Source organism: Rattus norvegicus, chromosome 20, assembly GCF_021556685.1.
Source record: "Rattus norvegicus strain SHRSP/BbbUtx chromosome 20, alternate assembly SHRSP_T2T, whole genome shotgun sequence".
NCBI lineage: Eukaryota > Metazoa > Chordata > Mammalia > Rodentia > Muridae > Rattus > Rattus norvegicus.
In genome coordinates this window covers 11,382,309-11,402,807 of record NC_141553.1, presented here as the reverse complement: position 1 = coordinate 11,402,807, position 20,499 = coordinate 11,382,309, and the positions used below count along the sequence as shown (strand labels likewise).

General features: G+C 50.0%; 1 protein-coding gene across 6 annotated transcripts in view; it reads left to right on the top strand.

Moving 5' to 3' along the window:
• Nucleotides 1-20,499, top strand: part of Dnmt3l (DNA methyltransferase 3 like) — a 22,608-nt gene extending 2,109 nt beyond the window's left edge. For 3 of the 6 annotated variants that reach the window (XM_087597434.1, XM_087597436.1, XM_087597435.1), the window contains exons 3-15: nt 1,640-1,759; nt 6,128-6,315; nt 6,701-6,790; nt 7,027-7,071; nt 8,186-8,265; nt 8,348-8,460; nt 9,073-9,244; nt 11,858-11,945; nt 12,900-12,994; nt 14,541-14,616; nt 14,969-15,108; nt 16,782-16,867; nt 20,050-20,499. In XM_087597434.1, the coding sequence (XP_087453560.1) occupies nt 6,195-6,315; nt 6,701-6,790; nt 7,027-7,071; nt 8,186-8,265; nt 8,348-8,460; nt 9,073-9,244; nt 11,858-11,945; nt 12,900-12,994; nt 14,541-14,616; nt 14,969-15,108; nt 16,782-16,867; nt 20,050-20,212 (1,269 nt within the window). In that variant the 5' untranslated portion in view covers nt 1,640-1,759; nt 6,128-6,194 and the 3' untranslated portion in view covers nt 20,213-20,499. 6 annotated transcript variants of the gene reach the window in all.

The following is a 20,499-nucleotide window of genomic DNA, read 5'->3' as shown; positions in this document are numbered from 1 at the left end:
TGGAGAAAACACCCCATGTTCACCTCTAGCTCCATACACGTGTACGTATGCAAGTGAGAGTGTATACACACACACACACACACACACACACACACTGAACTTAAAAAGAGAGGGACTAGGACTAGAGAGATGGCTCGGCGGCGGTAAGAACACGTGTTGCTCTTGCAGAAGACCCAGGATTGTTTCTCAAACACCCACGTGATGGCTCACAACCCTTTGTAAACTCCAATTCCAGAGGATCTGGCACCCTCTTCTGCTTCTACTGGCACTGCGTGGTGACCACCTACACTTGCAAACAAGCCACTCATACACATAAAAGAAAATAATAAAAGAAAACGAAATAACTGAGGGAAGAGAAAGGAGGAGTCAAAAATTGTGCTTTTGGCTACTCCCTGAATGCCCAGAGTGCTGGTACCTCTGAGTAGCCACAATACGAAACCTTTGCAATTGGCTGGACAGTGGACCCAGCTGGGAACACCCATCTGTCCTGGGCTGAGGGCTGGAGGAATGAGATGGAGGCTTTAGCAGGACAGAGGAGATGGCCCATCTTGTGTGCCAGCAGGTGGAAAGGGCACATGGCCTACCTCTGAGCACGCTGAACTAGGAGTGTGTCAGATAGTATATAAGAGGAAGGGGCAAGAAGGCAGAGAGCCCATAGACCAGGGCTGTGATCTTTTAATACCCTCATGTTGTGTTGACCCCTTGCCCCCCATAAACTGCTACTTCACAACTGTTATTTTGCTACTGTTATGAATCATAATATAAACATCTGATATGCAGGATATCTAACAGCATCCCCCCAAAGGGTTGTTTAATCCCCAAAGGGGTCGTGACCTACAGGTTGAGAACCACTGCCCTAGACAGATGTCTGGACCATGCACGTTCCGGTCTTATTCTCCTTAGAGTCTAAGGAGCAGTCTCAGAACTCCTGATAGAGACCAGAGGGCAGTGTAGCCTGAAAGATAGGGCCTCCAAGCAAATCAGGGAGGGGTCTCGGAGGCAGTTGGAAAGGGAGGCAGAGGTGGGCATGAATGGAAATTGTGCCCCCAGCAAGGTGAGAGCGAATGGCTGCCAGTGACCTGGGAGGTGACAAGCTTTTAGAGCAAAGTCAGGTCAGGTCTGTACTGGGGTCCCCAATATGAGCGCTGACAGTTGAATAGAAGCCAATGGTAGACCAGTTAGCCTAGTACTGGGCTGTGTGGTACAGTGAGAGGAGAGTTCAGGCTGTGTTGGAGACTAATTCAGTGAGTAGCATCACTTGTGTATTCGCCATAAAACCTTGTGTGTGTGTGTTTGTGTGTGTGTGTGTGTGTGTGTGTGTGTGTGTGTGTGTTGTGTGTATGTGTGTGTGGGGAATCAGGTAGGAAAGGAGGGGGTGAAGAATCAATATTGAAAGTAGATAAGGGGGTTCAGCATGAGGACCAGGTACTGGGGGAAGAAGGGAGAGCTTCATTGGAAGGGTCAGTCACTTCAGAGCTGGGGTGCATGTGAATAGCAAGATAGGCTGGGGAGAATGTTCTAAAGGTCGTGAATGGGGGGCAGGGTCCTCCCATGGTCCTTCACCAGGCTCTGGGGCATAACCATATCATCTTTGGAAATGGCTATGGGGTTAATGACATCTGCGCCATGCCTCCCACAGATACTGAGAAGGAAGCGTCGGGAGATGCCAAAATGGACTTTTACTCCCTGAGAGACACCACCTCTCTCTCATCCCCAAAGGAGGCTGCAGCTCACTGGCGTCTCCCGCTGTCTCCAGCAGGTATGCATTTCCTATAGAAACATCAACCCCCAACTCTGTAAACCCGGCCCCTAACAAACACGACTCCTGCTGTCCAGAGCACAGAGATCCCTCACTGACATGGCAGAGGGGACACAGGTCCCAGTCCCTTGCTCCCTGTTCACACCTTGCCAGGATCTCAAGAACACGAAGGGTACTAATGGAGTCTCTGGGTCCGACAGCTCCAGAATACACACATTAGGTACCCAAGATGCTGGAGGCACTTGGGGTATCTTTGGGTGATCAGGTGCTGACCCCGTTGTGGCTCAGCCAGCCCCCTTACTTAGAATTACTCCTCTCCTACTGTCATGCCTGCAGCCTGGGGGGGTTCCTCCCCAGTTAGGGGCTTCTCCTCAGACGGGGATTTCTCTGCCAAAGGCAACAGATAAAGGAGAACTAAAAACTGCAGTGTAAGACCAAAGTCTGCATTATTTAAAAAAAAGCCTGAACCCGACCGAGACCATCCACCGTCGGTTGAGCACTGACTGTTGTAGGCAGGCGTCCCCCAGCCTCTGAGGGGAGATCAACAGAAAAGACTCCCGTAGAATTTTGGACTTTCCATCACACGTGGGGGTTTCCGAGACAGTCCACACCTGCAGGTGGTCTGTAGCTGCTAAATTTAGAAGAGGTGGCCTGAGAGAGCCATACCCTCTCAGTAGCCCAGGGTAGGGCTATGCCTCAGGTTTTCAGAGGCTCCAGCACACAGGCTGTGTCTGTGATCCTCAATGTCCTTACCTACAAAGAGGTTGACCACAGCATTGGGGCTAGCCCAGGGCAGGTACTCCACCTTACAGAGGAGCAGAGAACAAAGGGCCTGGGTCCAGGCTGGATGGAGCTCTGACAGTTCTGGGCAGGGAGCAATGGAAATCACCAAACCATCTTCAGCAAAGGTGGAGTGGAGTCAGGTGCTGCTGTGGTGGCTATGGGTAGAGACCTGCCTGGGGGACTGCCACAGGCCTGGCAGATCTGTAAGCCAAGTGTGTGCTTTGACTGCCAACAATGCCCACATGTTAACTCTAAGTTAGAACCAGTTAACACGTAATAGAAAATATTCCCAATACCAACGAAAACATCAAAAGGCCAGAAAAATGATAAAAGAACCGTGTAATTCTCACAACCATGGAACTCCTCGTTCCCTTTTTGTTGCTGTTAATTTAATTGACTGATTTCGGGGGGGGGGGGACGGACTGGGGTTAGAGTCTCATGTAGCCCAGGCTGGCCCAGAAATCACTATGTAGCCTAGGATGGCCTTAAACTTCTGATCCTCCTGCTGTGACTGACTTCCGGAGTGATAGGAGAGTAGGATTTGCTGGGGGTTGAACCCAGAGCCAGCTGCCTGACAGACATCTGTAGCTGATCTGTAGCCGAAGTCTTGTTGTTTCAAATGGAATCCCACAGTGTAGTCCAGTCTGGCCTTGACTCCTGTGCCCCAGTCTCAGGCCTACTTTTCCTTCCTAAGTAGATGGGCCACAGAGTCTGGCCAGAGCTCATTCTCACAAAAGAAGAAATGGAAGGGTATGTACGCCACTGCCTGGATTTAGCATCTTAAACACTCAGCTGTTTCTTAACCTAGACATATAAGAGTTACATCTAAATTAACATCGAACTCTGGCCCTCTGCTGGAACAACAAGTGTTCTTAACTGCTGGGCCGTATCTCCAGGTCCAGCACAGAAGTTTTAAAAGTGTGTGCGTGTGCGTGTGCATGTGCTTGTATGTGTGTGGTGTGTGTGTGTTCCAGGGACTGAACTCAGGTTGTTAGGCTTGGATACAAGTACCTTTGCCACTGAGACCTTTTTTTTTTTTTTTTTTTTTTTGGTTATTTTATGTTATCCCCCTTCCGGGTTTCCTCTCCAACACCCCCCCCCATCCCACCCCTTCCCCCTGCCTCCAAGAGGGTGCTCCCTCACACCCACCACCCACCCACTCCTGCCCCACTACCCTAGCATTCCCTTACACTGGAGTATCAAGCCTTCACAGGACCAAGGGCTTCCCCTCCCTTTGAAGCCAGACAGGGCCATCCTCTGCTACACATGCAGCCATGGGTCCCTCCATGTGTACTCTTTGGTTGGTGGTTTAGTCCCTGGGAGCTCTGGGTGATTGATACTGTTGTTCTTCCTATGGTGTTGCAAACCCCTTCCGCTCCTTCAGTCCTTCCCTTAACTCCTGCATCGGAGTCCCCGTGCTCAGTCCCATGGTTGGCTACAAGCATCTTCATCTGTGTCCACCCAGCCATCTTGCTGGGCTTTTTTTTTTCTCACCAGAACTTGATGAATAGGTACAGCATGCCAGGCAAGTGCACGTGTACACATACATACTCAAATAAAGATAATAATTAAAAAAGCAATAGGTCTGTCTTGACACAAAGTATCTCCACGGGAAATATAAAAAAAAACATTAAAAGGCATTAGTGATATTGGGTGTGATGTCTTATACCCGGAATCTACCAGTTGCCACGCCCTTAAGGTCAGCCTAGGCTACAGAATGAGGCCCAATCTTGAAAAAAAAAAAAAAAAAGGCTAGGTGAGGTAGCACATACCTTTAATTCCAGCCCTTGGGAAGGAAAGTCGCTGGACCTTGGTGAATTCTAGGCAACCCAGCCCGATGTATACAATGAGACCGGTCTCAAAAAAAAAAAAAAAAAAAAAAAGCAGTCAAATATTTGCAACATTTACATGAGAATATACCTTTAACAAAAGAACTTTCAGATCAGTAAGAAAAAGACAAAGAGGAAGGCCACCAACCTCTTGCTGGGCATTAAAAAAAAAAATACCCGAATGACTCAGGGAAGTAGTGCTCGCCCTTAATCCCAGCACTCCCGAGGCAGAGGCAAGCAGATCTCTTCGGGGCCAGTCTAGACTATATAATGAGTTCCAGGACAGCCTTGGCTACACAAAGAAACTTTGTCTTGGGGGTGAGGGGGGGGTTAGGTGAGGGATGGGGGTGGGGAACAACCCAAATGTTAAAAATAAACAGAAGTCTGGCGATAAAGATAAGACTTAGTTGTTGGAGGCCCGCAGTACCCGGGGCCACACCCCTGGATCCGGGCGGTTCCTAATCTGTAACACAGCGCTGTCTAGGTGGGGCAGGGAGAGGGGAAACTCAAGGTTAGACTTGATTATATGGCGAATTCCAGATCAGCCTGGGATAAGGGAAATCTTAACAGAAAAGGAGGAAGAAAAAAAGATAAAAAGGAGGAAAAAGTAGAAGACCAGGAAAAACCGGAGCAAAGGAACTTTGCCCTTAGCTGCGGGCGGATGGGTAAATGGTAGAAGTGTGTAGCTTGTGCCATATATCAAAACAGATGTTTCTCCAGCTTCATACACAGCCGTCATCGGTGTGCAGCGAGGTGTAGGGCTCCTCTAACAAGTTGGGCAGGTGCAGTGTCTCAGGGTCCCTATTCCTTAAACACTGAGATTTGGACAAAGGACCTGGCTGTCTCCCGCTCTCTGCCCAGTCTCTCTTTAGTTCTTCACACCACAGGACTGGGCCGTTGTCATGGCGCTGGCCTCGAACACTGGGCTGAGGTGAGCAGTCAGGTGATTTTACTGTACAATGACTTCCATACCGAACCTCGTGTAAGTCAAGCGGCTCTGCCAATCAAAGCCCGGAACTTGGCCCTTCATTAAAACCGCTGGTGGATTAGGCCAGCCACTGCGGTATCCCGGAAGGGATTACTGGCCATGAATAAATTGGCTTTTTAAACCAGGTAGGAAGGATTATTGATGAAGTACCTCCCGAAAGGTTGGCAGGTTTTCCTCCGGTTACCCACAGATGCTACCTTGTACAGTGTCACCCTGATAGTCCTACCTCGTTCTAATAAATTCTACTCTAACCTAGATTTGTCTCCACCCAAGGCTCACTTCCTACTCCTCCCCCACCCTTGGTCATTTGCTCCTTTGCCCTACCCATCCCCCCTCCACACCATCAGGAACCCTACCTCCCAGCTCCCTAACCTCAACGTGTGAGGCCTAGAGCCTCCCTTCTCTCACTCCTACCCCATTTCAGCCCTGAGCCCTACAGAACTCCATAACCCGCTCCTCTGAACTCTCTCTCCCTCCTCCACCCTTTCCCCGAACCCCTCTCCCACTCGCAAGGCTTCCTAAGCCCCTTCAGTCCCGCCCCATCCACCCCACCCCCACTCCTCCCCTCACGTGCTGGGCTCCTTAAGACCCGCCCCCTCAACCCTACCATCCCAGGCCCTCATAGGCTCCATCCAGCATTACGTCCTCAATCTTACTTACCCACCAGGTCCCTTTTAACCAGCCCTCTCTGTTCCTCCCCACATTACCCCGCGAGGCCCTAAGAGAACGGGCACACCCTCCTCTCAACCTCTCTCCGTTGTGTTTTAGGGTTCTGAGGACCCTGCTGGCACGCCCGCCATCCCTTGGACGCAGACCCTTCTAGCAGATTACATCCATGGGTTCCCGGGAGACACCTTCTTCCTGCTCTAAGACCCATGAAACCTTGAACCTGGAGACTCCGGAGAGCTCTAGCACTGACCCTGACAGTCCCCTGGAAGAGCAATGGCCGAAATCTTGTAAGATACTCAGGCCTTTTTCTTCCTTTCCCTCTCCTTTCTTCTTTTGCCTCCTCTAGTTCCTCAGGGTCCTTAGGGGTTCTGGGCTGTCACTAGAAAGCAAGAATATGGGTCCTAGAGATTCAGCCAGGAGCAGGAGAAGGCAGGGCCACCTGAAAATACACATTGTCTGGGACTGAATGGATGAAGGGTACCCCCCACAGGGCACCTCAAAGTTGATGTTGCAGCCTCCTAACCTCCAATGGATGGAGAAATGTCACCGTGGCTTAGCTGGGCAGTTCTGGTGGCTCCCCTGACCCCCTGTATTGACTACAGGGAGCTGTTTTTCTGCATGTATCTTGTTTCCTTTGAGATCTTTGTGTAATGATGGCCTCTTCATCTCTAGCCCCAGATCTGAAAGAGGAAGACAGCGTGGATATGGTACTGGAAGACTCCAAGGAGCCTCTGACCCCTTCCTCACCGCCGACAGGCAGAGGTAAGGCCCTACCCAGTAATGAGTTTATCTCTTAGATATGGCCCTTAGAGTCAGGCAATGCATGGAAAGTTCCTGCATCATTCGGGTTGGCACCCCAAGCTACAAGGGCAGGCATTTGGTGGGCATCAGTAGAAGAGATTCCTTGTGTCCCAATCGCCACAGAAGACAAGTTTGCCATGCGTGTTCCAACGAGGAGCCCAGAGAGAGAGAAGGGATTACTTGTCTTTCTCTTGCAGAGGTCATCAGGTACGAAGTCAACGTGAACCAGCGGAACATCGAAGGTAAGTTTGCACACCTAGCCTGTGACCCAGAGAAACAGTTGCCAGCCCCGCCAGAAAGGTTTACTTCACTCAGCCATCCCGGAAAGTGGGGAACAATCCTGACCCCCATTGGATGTGGATGTCCTCTCTCTACTGCACCCCCACCTCGACCCCAGCACCAGACTTGCTTAAGGCATGTAGTTTGATTTTTTTTTTTTTTTTTTTTTTATATCTCGGCTGGACATGGTGACTCACACAATAATCTTAGAACTCAGGAGGCAGAGGCAGGAGGATCTCTGAGTTTGAGGCCAGCCTGCTCTATAGAGCTAGTTCCAGGACAGCCTGGACTACACAAAAAACCTCTGTCTCCAAACCCCAGCTTCCTCCCCACCCCACACTCCAAACTGTGTTTACGTCAGCCACACTACCATCTAATTTGAGACTAGGCTAAGTGTTCACTTACCTTGCCAGAAGCCCTGAGTCCTGTTCCCAGTACCCTATAAACTGGGTGTGGTGACACACTTTGGAATCCCTGCATTCCGGGAGGTAGAGGTGGAAGAACCAGACCGTCCCCAGTGAGGATGAAGCCAGCTTGAGACACATGTGACTTGGTCAGAAAGAGAAACGAGGAAAACATGCAGCGTATCCATCAATGGTCACTCCGGACCTCCCCAGCCAATGATCTGTTTCTCTGGATTTGGGCTGGTTTGGACGTCTTTGGGTTTCCATGGGCATTTTTAGCCCCACCATTCCGAGTCCACAAAAAAGCTCTACATGCTTCATTTGGGACATCTTGTTCTCTCATTAAGTCTTCCGGTCTCTGACCCTCACCCATCCCTGCTGGGGCTTCCCACATCTCTCTCAGGATCTATGGGGTTGCTTTTGTTTATTTATTTATTTTTTTAAGATTTATTCGTTTATTATATGTAAGTACACTGTAGTTGTCTTCAGATACACCAGAAGAGGGCATCGGATCTCTTTACAGATGGTTGTGAGCCACCATGTGGATCCTGGGAATTGAACTCAGGACTTCTGGAAGAGCAGTCAGTGCTCTTAACCGCTGAGCCATCTCTCCAGCCCATGGGGTTGCTTTTGATAAGCATCTATCCTGCTTTTCCCTCTGTGTTCTCTCTAGACATCTGCCTCTGTTGCGGATCTCTCCAGGTGTACGCTCAGCACCCCTTGTTTGAGGGGGGAATTTGTGCCCCGTGTAAGGTAAGTGGGAAGGTGGTGGGACTGCCTTGATGTGGAACCGTAGAGGGAGATCACACCCACAGCCTTTATATTCCCTGCTCAGGACAAGTTCCTGGAGACCCTCTTCCTATACGACGAGGATGGACACCAGAGCTACTGTACCATCTGCTGCTCCGGGCATACCCTGTTCATCTGCGAGAGCCCCGACTGTACCAGGTGAGGCAGGACCCAACTTCCTATTGCTCCTCCCAAAAGACCCTCCCCCCCCACCCTCCCCCAACATGGGAAGCCGTTGCTGAAGGACGTGCATCTGGATGTCTCTCTTCACAAACACAACAGCCACCACACAGCCATTCTCTCTATCCTTATGCAATATGGTGGGTCCAGGGCACCGGCATCTCATTCACCCTCAGTTAAATCACTGTCCTGAGCTCCATCTGTGGTGGTCCCCCTGCCCTGTCCTTTTGGATATCTTTCTCTTTACGATCCTGACTTCTAAGTGCCCCCTTCCGGGCCAGCTGCTACTTCATATGTTTTTTTCTCAGAGCCCTTAAAAATGTGTGTACAGGCTTCCAAGTTGTGGAAAGACTAAAGTGTTTCCAAGTCCGCCATTGCTACCACACCCGCCTCATCTCTTCTGTTACTAAGTCTCTTTCCCAGCCTGCAGCCAGCCCCACCCACCCAGCACAAAAGCAAAGCCAGAGAGGGAAACAGATGGTTCCCTCCAAAACAAGGTGCTGGCCTGGCTTGTGGGGTCCGTCCCCCCCACACACACACACACAGCATTATGACTCCGGTCATGGTGGTTTTTTTTCGGTTTGACTCTAGATGCTACTGTTTCGAGTGTGTGGATATCCTGGTGGGCCCCGGGACCTCGGAGCGCATCAATGCCATGGCCTGCTGGGTTTGCTTCCTGTGCCTGCCTTTCTCCCGGAGCGGACTGCTGCAGAGGCGCAAGAAGTGGCGTCACCAGCTGAAGGCCTTCCATGACCGAGAGGGGGTGAGGACAACCGGTGCGGGGGAGGGGCTGGATCTGCCACCGGATGCTGGCTAACATCCATGTGCGCTCATCACTGGACAGGGCTGAGGTTTTGCCTTAATGCCTCCTGGTATGTTCCTACCGGAGAGCAGGTATCACTGATGTTTTGTGATAGGATCTCAGGTAGCCCAGGCTGGCCACAAACCCACTGTGGAGCCAAGGATCCTGCTCCTCTGCTGGGATTACAGGCACCGTATTTATAAGGACTGAACCCAAAGCCATGGGCTTCACACAAACTTTTTTTCCTTTTCGGTCTTTTTTTTTTTTTTTCTTTTTCTCATTTTGATTTTTTTTATTGGATTTTTTTAAATTTACATTTCAAATGCTATCCTCTTTCCTGGTTTCCCATCCATAAACCTGCTATCCCATCTTCCTTCGTCCTGTTTCTATGAAGGTGTTCACCCTCTCTAACTGCCCCCCCTTCCCTCCCTGACAGTCCCCTACACTGGGGGTCCAGCCTTGGCAGGACCAAGGACTTCTTCATTGATGCCCAACAAGGCCATCCTTTACTACATATGCAGCTGGAGCCATGGGTCTGTCCATGTGTACTCTTTGGATGGTGGTTTAGTCCCTGGGAGCTCTGGTTGGTTGGTATTGTTGTTCTTATGGGGTTGCAAACTCCTTCAGCTCCTGCAATCCTTTCTCTAATTCCTCCATTGGGAACCCCATTCTCAGTTCAATGGTTGGCTGCTAGCATTCACCTCTGTATTTGTCAGGTTCTGGCAGAGCAGGCTCTATCAGGCTCCTGTCAGCATGCACTTCTTGGCATCAGCAATGTTGTCTGGGTTTGGTGACTGTATATAGGCTGGATCCCCAGGTGGCAGTCTCTGGATAGTCCTTCCTTCAGTCTCTGCTCCAAACTTTGTCTCTATATTTCCTCCTACTAATATTTTTGTTCCCCCTTCCAAGAAGGACTGAAGCATCCACACTTTAGTCGTCCTTCTTCTTGAGCTTCATGCGATCTGTGTGGATCGTATCATTGGGTAATCCGAGCTTTTGGGCTAATATCCACTTATCAGTGAGTGAAAACCATGTGTGTGTTTTTTTGCGATTGGGTTACCTCACTCAGGATGGTGTTTTCTAGTTCCATCCATTTGCCTGTGAATTTCATGAAGTCATTGTTTTTAATAGCTTAGTAGTACTCCATTGTATAAATGTACCACATTTTCTGTATCAATTCCTCTGTTGAGGGACACGTTTCAGTCTTTTTTTTTTTTAAAGATTTATTTATTTTTATTTATGAGTACACTGCAGCTGTCTTCAGACATACCAGAAGAGGGCATCAGATCCCATTACAGATGGTTGTAAGCCACCATGTGGTTGCTGGGAATTGAACTCAGGACCTCTGGAAGAGCAGTCAGTGCTCTTAACCACCGAGCCATTTCTCTAGCCCACGTTTCAGTCTTTTAAGGCAGGGTTTCTCTGTGTATAGCCCTGGCTGTCCTGGAACTAGCTCTGTAGACCAGGATGGTCTCAAACTCAGAGATCTGCCTGCTTCTATCTCCTGAGTGCTAGGAATAAAGGCCTGTGCCACCACTGTCCCACTCCATAAGCTCTTTACCAACTGAGTACATCCATAGTCACTAATCTTTCTTTTTTTAATATTTATTTATTATCATACAGCTTTCTGTCTGCATGTGTGCCTGCAGGCCAGAAGATGACCCTAGATCTCATTATAGATGGTTGTGAGCCACCATGTGGTTGCTGGGAGTTGAACTCAGGACCTTTGGAAGAGCAGTCAGTGCTCTTAACCGCTGAGCCATTTCTCCAGCCCAGTCACTAATCTTTCTTAAAAGCCTGGGAATGGCTACTGGTCACAAGTAGGACAGGAGCCCCCTCTCCACAGACACATAAGTTCATCATACTGGCTTGAATGCTTAACCAACACAATATTCCCTTGCCCTGGCTGCAGCCTCCTGGGTGGGGCCAGGGACCTGCAAACACAATTTGGAAGTAGGACCTCTGAGGTGTCACCTTAGCTGAACTTGAGATGAAAGAGAACATTTGAATTGCTGTGGACACTACAAAACGGAGGGTACCCATGTAAGAGAAGGAGTTTGGGGGGATTGAGATGCACAGGGAAAGACCATGTAGTGATGAAGGCTTTGGTACCCCGATGCCAATTGGAGCCACCCACTGTGTGCCGAGCCCAGCTGCTGGGAAAAGGCCTGGGATGGTTCCCTGAAGCCTCCGAAGCTACCATCCCTGGTGTTACTTGGATTTCAGACTCCTGGAACGGTTTTGCTCTCAGGGAGTCCTTGGAGACCTACAGAGTTGTTTTCTGAGGGGAATCCATTCCCTTTGAATGTCAAGGAAACCCTGCCTCCCTTTGTAGCTCTATGGGGGTCCTAGACTCAGGGAATGGGTGGACTTGATCTCCAGGGAGGGACGGACAGCACTGGTCACATCAGGGCCAGCCAGGCCTTGGCAAGCGAGTCCCAGGTGGCTCTCGGGTGAGTCCTGTGCATTCAGGGAAAGACCGTCACAGGGGTCGCTTAACTATAACGGCGTTCACTGGGCAACCAGCATGCATCCTTTTGTCTTTCTCTCTTTTTCCCTCTGCTTCCTTTCCAGGCAAGCCCTGTGGAGATATACAAGACTGTGTCTGCGTGGAAAAGACAGCCAGTGAGGGTGCTGAGTCTTTTTGGGAATATTGATAAAGGTGAGTAGAGTCACAAGAAAAAAAAAAAAAAAACACTTTCCAGAAGAGGGGCTAGGAGGGCGCCAGAGTATTCTAGTGTCCTCTGTTTGGCCGTTAGGATATCACTGGGCACCTGAGATGTGAAGCAGGGATTAATGGTAGAAAACCTCTTCCTCAGACTCCTTGAACTGAGAGAACTGAGTGTCCCAGGAAAGCCAGTATCCCAGGATTGCCAGGGGGGAAAAAAATCTCCCATTTGTGGAGATTTTCATCTTTCCAAGCAAGAGGAAGGGTGAAAAGGGTTAGAGAACCAGGACTCAGATAGAGAGAGACCCAGCGCCCCAAGAGGAAGAGGCAGGGATCGGGAAGAGACAAGCCTACAAGGGTCAATGGGAACAGCTGCTGGTGGGAAGGTAGCTCTACCTTTCTCATACTTACACTCCCCCAGTCACCCACCTTCCTGAACCTCCCAACCTAGCCACTTCTTCTCCTGGGATCCTGTCGGTCAGACTGCTCTGATCCCTATTGTGCCCAGGAAGCACAGAAGCCCCAAAGGTGCTCTGGTCTCTGGCTAAATTGTATCACAATGTGTCACGAGTGCCCTATGTAATAGCTATAATTGTATCACTATGCTTTAAGGACACCTAGCAAGGGCTGTACTTGCCCAAGCTCTTATTCTCGGGAGTCTGAGGGTAAACCCACCTGCCCTGTGGGGTCTCCAGCCTGGCTGGTTGTCTAAGCAAACCAGCCAGAACATAGCTTAGAAAGGCCGAAGAGTTTTGCAACAAATTACTTTATTTTCATCAAGTTAACACTCAGGAAGTTTGTCTTGGGCTCTGCTGCTGAAAGGATCAAGCTGCTAGTCTGTGGCTGGGAAATTGCACTGTCATAGATCCCCATTCTGGGGACAGAGCCCACATCTGCTGTATCCATCCTGTCTGTCTCTCCTTCCCTCCCCTGTCCCCCCCACTCCAGAACTAAAGAGTTTGGGCTTTTTGGAAAGCAGTTCTGGTTCTGAGGGAGGAACGCTGAAGTACGTGGAAGATGTCACCAATGTCGTGAGGAGAGAAGTGAGTTGAGGCAGGGGTGGGTGGGCTTCCGAGGTTCCATGTGCTACTGGGAGAGACTACGGGGCCTACAGGAAGGGGCAAAAAGGGAGGGAGGGGGCCCTGGAGGGGCAGGGTAGAGCGAATGGGGTGTAGCATATTGCTGGAGGTCTCCAGACCAGCATGGGGTCCTAGCTTGAGCCAGCCTGGGTATAATTACCCCCCTCCCAATGCCTCACAGTGGCAGGTGGGGACAGAATGCTTCTATGGCCTTTGTAAAGCCCTCAGACCTGATGGGACAAGCAGCCAAACTTCTTGAAATTCGTGTGGCTGGTTTCTGTCTTCTACAATATAGGGATATGATTGGGCAGAGGAGGCTCAACCCCACCCCACCCTCTCATAACTGCAAGTCTTGAACTGAGTGGCAGGCAGTTGTCTGAAAACATCTTCCAAACACCAATCTGGTGCTGTCTTGACCCTGAGGTAGCACCTCTTCCGCCCCTCCTGTGGGCGTGCAGGCAGTGTGCCAGTGCGTTAGGGTCTAGCTATACAGTTAGGATGTTGGTCTTTTTAACCCAGAATCCTGCCTACTTCTTCTGGCTAGACCCCAGCCAGTCATGGCCCTGTAGGACCCTAGGTGCACATCAGGTAAAGAGGTTGGGGCACAGAGGAAGAGCACAAGAGCCTCTGGGTGGCAGTCCATTAATCTGAGAGAAATGGGAAGGCTCAAGAAAGTAGGGGCCTAGCTAGATTGGGAAACTCACTTGTGGGCATCTCAGGAACTTTTTCCTAAGAGAATGTCCGGGGCTAGCCAGGCAGTGTTGGCGTACAACTTTAATCCCAGCACTCAGAAGGCAGAGGCAGGTGGATCTGTGAATTCTGGGCCAGCCTGGTCTACAGAGCAAGCCAGGACTACACAGAAAAATCCTGTGAAAAACTGGGAGGGGGAGGGGAAAGGGGAACAGAGGGGAGGGGAGGGGGAGGAGGGGAGGGGGAGGAGGGGAGGGGGAGGGGAAAGGTTCAGGATTAGAGGAGCCATTGTTGAAGCAGAGATTTCCTGGGCTCTGGACCTTGGGCTACTTGTACTAACAGAAGACTCCTTGCTTGTCTGCACTTGAGGCTAATCCTTTCATTCTCTGACTTATCCTGGAAGTGACCCCCATCTGATCTAAGTGGGGACTGTTTATGGCTACCACACAGTGTCCACCCTGCTGTCTGTTCCCAGCTGCCTGGCTCTCAGCACAGTCAGTGATTTCCCAGAAGGACATGGGAGTTCCTTAGGCTGAAGGAGTTTATGTGCTTCCTCCAAGACTGGCCCTTTTTAAAGAGCCAACAGTTATCTGAGAAGGAATCTCAGATATGGAGTGCTCTCAGGCTACCACTGTATGGGCTTGTCCTGAGAGTGTTGTCTGGGTGTCACTGCCTATGTGGGCCCCAAGGCTCAACTAGGAGGTCTGTCTGGGTCACCCACAAGGTATATCACTGGGGAGATGATTGGGGTACAGAGGCCTTGATGCTGGTCACCAGTTGGGAAGCACTTGACTCTCAGCCAAACTCGTGTGTTCCCTAGGTGGAGAAATGGGGTCCCTTTGACTTGGTGTATGGCTCAACCCAGCCCCTAGGCTATTCTTGTGACCGCTGTCCTGGTAAGTTTCAAGAAATGGGACTGTTAACATCTCTGGTCACTTGAGAATCTTGTCTTCAACCCTGCCACCTCTACTCTGTCCTCTCTTCTGTCTCTTCATTCTCTCATACCATTTTAGCCTTCAGACAGGGTAGAAGTCACACACCCTGCATTTTAAATCCAGCTTCCCTGGGCTCTTAACCGCCAGGTGAACTTGCACATGCTTAGTGAGCTGTTGGGTGAGTTCTGAGGTGGGTATTGGCCCTCCCATCCCCGTAAAGGGAGAGCAGAGGTACCCAGCATTCACAAAAGCCATCCTGCTCCCTCCCCAATCCTCGCCATCTGAACCGGTCTCCCCCCGGGTTCATTGGCAGGCTGGTACATGTTCCAGTTCCACCGGATCCTGCAGTATGCCCGGCCTCGCCAAGACAGCCAGCAGCCCTTCTTCTGGATATTTGTGGACAATCTGCTGCTGACTGAAGATGACCAAGAGACAACTGTCCGCTTCCTTCAGGTGGGTGCACCTGGGGCAGGAGCCTTAGGCTGTATCCGGGTCTGGGACTCTCACTCCTTGAGGCCTCTGCTGCCCTGATGTTTGCAGGGCTACAAGGACATCGGGCACCTGAGACACAGACTGCTCCCTACAGGGACAGACAGACAGCCTTGAAGGACAAACCCCCTCTCCGATACCACTAAGCTTACAATGTGCAGTGTATAAGCCACACCCACCCAGACTGATGTCCCCTCCTCCTCTTCACCTCTCATGAACACACATGAACACATCTGCTCACACCACACAGGTTTCATACAACACGCATGCGCACTCCATGCACTCACGGCGTGCCTGGGCGCTCACACAGACCACCATGTTCTCCTTCATTCTCGAACGATGAGTTTCGGTGCTGCCACCTGGGCCCAGTGGTCAGTTCCTTCTAGGGCTTTTAAAGCTAGGACTGCTTGAATTGACAAGTGTAAAAGGAGGTTGGTCTGTGATTCTCTCTCTCTCTCTCTCTCTCTCTCTCTCTCTCTCTCTCTCTTTCTCTTATTGAGGGATCTTTTTCTTGTCAAGTTTTTGTTTCTCTGTTGAATCTGATTCATGACAATAGTTTACATGGTGAAAGAATTCTACAAAATTGTATTGCTTTGTGCAATATATAATATATATATACTATATATATATTACATATTACACAGACACACACACACACACACACACACACACACATATGGGGCTGGAGAGATGGCTCAGTGGTTAAGAGCACTGACTACTGACTGCTCTTCCAGAGGTCCTGAGTTCAATTCCCAGCAACCACATGGTGGCTCACAACCATCTGTAATGTGATCCGACGCCCTCTTCTGGTGTGTCTGAAGACAGCTACAGTGTACTCATGTGCATAAAATAAATAAATCTTTAAAAAAAAATTTGTGAGCTGGGCATAGTGGCACATGCTTTTGCTTTGAATCCTGTGAGAAGCAGGTGGATCTTTGTAATACGAGGCCAATGTGGGTAAGTACCAGGCCAGTCAGGGCTACATGGTGAAACCCTGACCCAAGAAAGAAAGAAAGGAATCTCTTGAAGCCTATGAAGAGTTTGTCTTTTTTTAAAGATTTATTTGTTCATTTATTCTATATAAGTACACTGTAGCTGTCTTCAGACACACCAGAAGAGGGCATCGGATCTCTTTACAGATGGTTGTGAGCCACCAGGTGGTTGCTGGGAATTGAACTCAGGACCTCTGGAAGAGCAGTCAGTGCTCTTAACCGCCGAGCCATCTCTCCAGCCCCAGATTTTGTCTTTTTGTTCTTATTGTTTTGTCAAGACAGGGTTTCTCTGTGTGTAGCCCTGGCTGTTCTGGAACTCACTCTATAGACCAGGCTGGTCTCAAACTTAGAGATCTGCCTGCCTCTGCCTCCTGAGTGCTCAGAAGAAAGGCATGCATTAGCCACCATTGCCTAGAGATTTTTTTTTTTCTGACTTTTCAGAGTTTTGGAAAGTTACATTATCCTAGAATATAACGCATTCCAGTGCCATTGGAAAACATAATTGTATAGAGTTGATCAAAGGGTTCTCTAGATTTTACCTCTCTGAAACAAAGACTGTGCGAGCATGGCCAGCCTCAATGGCCTGTGTATCCCCTGGGAGGAGATTGCCTCTGTGTCATGCTGACCCACCCTCTTCTCCCACAGACAGAGGCTGTGACCCTCCAGGATGTCCGCGGCAGAGTCCTCCAGAATGCTATGAGGGTGTGGAGCAACATTCCAGGGCTGAAGAGGTACCTCCTCAGGGCAGGGGGATATTAACAATTCTGAGGCAGAGGAAACTGTTAGAGCCAGGCCTATACAGACCCATGCCCCTTGTCTACCACAACGCTGGACACACAGCGGTGCTCAGGGTGTCCTGGACTGAGGGGACACTTGTCATGACACCCACTATCTACTGATCTCTCCTCACGACTGGCCAAAAGTTCTCTTGTCCTCAGGACAAAGTCCAGGCTCCTAGCCACGGGCCTATTGGCTCTTTCTCAAACTGTGCAAACCAGTTACTCTTAGCCTTCTGAAGTGCCCGCCCAATGTGCACCTAGCTAGGCTCATACCCATTCATATATGGTGAGTCAACTCCCTAACACACACACACACACACACACACACACACACACACACACACAGAGACACCCACCCACCTGCTTACAGACATACAGGTGGATTGAGCCAGTTTGAACTCTATCTCCTGAAACTAAGTCGTGTCCTTTCCTGCCCTACACTGAGTTTCTGGAAACTTCCCACTCATTTCTTCCATCCCAGCATTCTCTTGGCTCCTAGCCACTCTTGCCAGTCAGTTACCACCAGGTTTCCTCACCCGGATGCTTTGGAGGGGCTATGGCTTTCCCAAAGGTTTCCTTTTGGGAGCTTCTGAGGTGTTGTCTCCTGACTGCAGCTCCTCTGGATAGATACCGTGGGATAGGACAGAGCAGGAGAGGGACGGTGTGTGAGCTCAGCCATCTGCAAAAGGAGCCAGGTTTTACTCCTGCCAACCGTGGGCCTGTCAGGTGTGTCTCACACAGGTCATCTATTCCGTAACAAACGTGCTTTAGAAGTAATCATCAGGGTGCAGCCAATCCTAGCACAGGAGGCTATAGAAGAGGAGCCTTTCCCCCCTTCTTTTGAGCTGCCCACCATGGGAACCTGCTAGGTTCGAAGCTTATAGGAATAGCTTCTTTCCTTTTTTTTCTTTTCTTTCTTTCTTTTTTCCTTCCTCCCTCCCTTTTTTTTTTTTTTTTTGATTTTGCTGTTGTTGTTGTGATTGTGGTTGTTTTGTTTTTGTTGGTTTTGTTTTTTTCCAAAGCAGGTTTCTCTGTGTATCCCTGGCTGTCCTGAAACTTGTTCTGTTGAACTCAGACATAGACCTGCTTCTTTCTTCCTGAGTTCTGGGATTTAAAGGCGTGCACCACCACCCCTCACTCCCCCTACCATCCCATCTCCTTTTCTTTTCTTTCCTTTCTTTCCTTCTTTCCTTCTTTCTTTCATGTTATGAGTACACTGTCGCTGTCTTCAGACACACCAGAAGAGGGCATCAGATCCCATTACAGATGGTTGTGAGCCACCATGTGGTTGCTGGGAATTGAACTCAGGACCTCTGGAAGAGCAGTCAGTGCTCTTAACCTCTGAGCCATCTCTCCAGCCCAGTACCTGCTTACCCCAAAGGAAGTTGAGGGCCATGTGCACCTGCCCCTGGTCACTTGGCTCTTTTTTTTTTTTTTTTTTTTTTTTGGTTCTTTTTTTCGGAGCTGGAGACCGAACCCAGGGCCTTGTGCTTGCTAGGCAAGCGCTCTACCACTGAGCTAAATCCCCAACCCCCCCCCTTTTTTTTAAAAGAGAGATTTATTTATTTTATTTGTGTACACTGTTGCTTTCTTCAGATTCACCAGAAGAGGGCTTGGGATTGCATTTGAGCCACCGTGTGGTTGCTGGGGAATTGAACTCGGGACCTCTGGAAGAGCAGTCAGTGCTCTTTTTTTTTTTTTGTGGTTCTTTTTTTCGGAGCTGGGGACCGAACCCAGGGCCTTGTGCTTCCTAGGCAAGCGCTCTACCACTGAGCTAAATCCCCAGCCCCCAGTCAGTACTCTTAACCATTGAGCCATCTCTCCAGCCTGACAGTGTATTCTGACATGCCATTTTGTCTGCCCCCAAAGAGGTGGTCCTTAACTCCACCAGGGGCTGGGCATACAGAAAGGGGACGCCAGGTATCACATCTTCAAAGTTGGGGGACTCCAGGAAGAAGCTCACAAATTCTAAGAGTCGGAGCCCTTAGCTGTCAGGTTTCCTGGGAATATATACATACATACATACATACATACATACATACATACATACATACACCGTTTTAATTCACATTACATCCCAATCGAAGCCCCCCTTCCCAGTCTCACCCTTGAAAATTTCTTCTCCCCATTACCTCCTTCCCTTCTCTGAGAGAAGGGACAACCTCTCCTTGGGTACCACCTCGCCCTGGGACATCTAGTCTCAACAGGACTAAATACATCCTCTCCCACTGAGGTCTAAGCAGGCAGTCCAGGTAGGGGAAGGGGGTCCAAATGGCAGGCAACAGAGTCAGAGACAGCCCCTGCTCCAATTGTTAGGGGATCCATATAAACACCAAGTTGTACATCTGCTACAAATGGGGGTGTGGTGGGGCGAGGTCCAGCTCCTGCATGCTCTTTGGTGATTCAGTCTCTGTAAGCCCCCATGGGCCCAGGTTAGTTGACTGTGTAGGTCTGGTGTTGCCCTTGACCGATTCCAGCTTGCACAATTCTATCCCCATCCTTCCACAAGACTGCCTGTTTGTCTGTGGGTCTCCAAACCAGTTTCCGTCCACTGCTGGATGAAGCCTCTAGGGAGACAGTTATGCTAGGTTCCTGTCTGCAAGCTTAGTAGAGCATCATGAATAGCGTCAGGGGTTGGCTCTCTCCCGTGGGATGGGTCTCAATTTGGGGCAGTCATTGGTTGGCCATTCCCTGTGCCATCTTGTAAGCAGGGCAGATTTTGGGTTGAAGGCTTTGTGGGTGGGTTGATGAGAAAAGGGGTGGGGAGCGATATTAGAGGTTTGATCTTTGGGAACCCTGCCTGTTGCCAATCTATCCAGAGGCAGGTAGGGGTCAGGGCCATTTATACCGCTGCTTCAAGAGCTGGAGACTCGGCAGGTCCTCCTTGAGGGTCCCTGGAGACCACAGGCAACCCTTTCACCTTGTGGGGATGTCAAGGCTCTGAGTTGCACCCCCAAGCATCACCACCAACCCCGGGTACCCCATCCAATACTGCATTTCTTTTTTTTTTTTTTTTTTTCCGGAGCTGGGGACCGAACCCAGGGCCTTGCGCTTCCTAGGCAAGCGCTCTACCACTGAGCTAAATCCCCAACCCCCAATGCTGCATTTCTAACAGGTGACTCTTTCCTTGGTAGCAAGCACGCGGACCTGACCCCTAAGGAAGAGCAGTCTCTGCAAACCCAAGTCAGAACCAGAAGCAAGCTGGCCGCCCAGAAAGTTGACTCCCTAGTGAAGTACTGCCTTCTCCCCCTGAGAGAGTACTTCAAGTATTTTTCTCAGAACTCACTTCCTCTTTAGAAATGAATCACCTTACGACGAAGAGTCTTCCCTAGAACCGTGGCAGCCTTCTTCCTGTGGCCTTTTCCCTCTGCAGAGTTCCCTCCCGTTTGCTTGCTGGGCTTTGGGATTCTCTCCTGTTTGAGGCATCCATCTGAGATGCGAATGCCTCTGGGCAGCTCACTGTGGGGGTCCGGAGGCGCCCAACGCTCTGGACAAGATCCCGATGGGGTAACCGGCCATGCTTCTTCCGAACAAAACTGTGTGTACCTGTTGTGAAGTTTTTCAAATATATCATAGAATTGTTA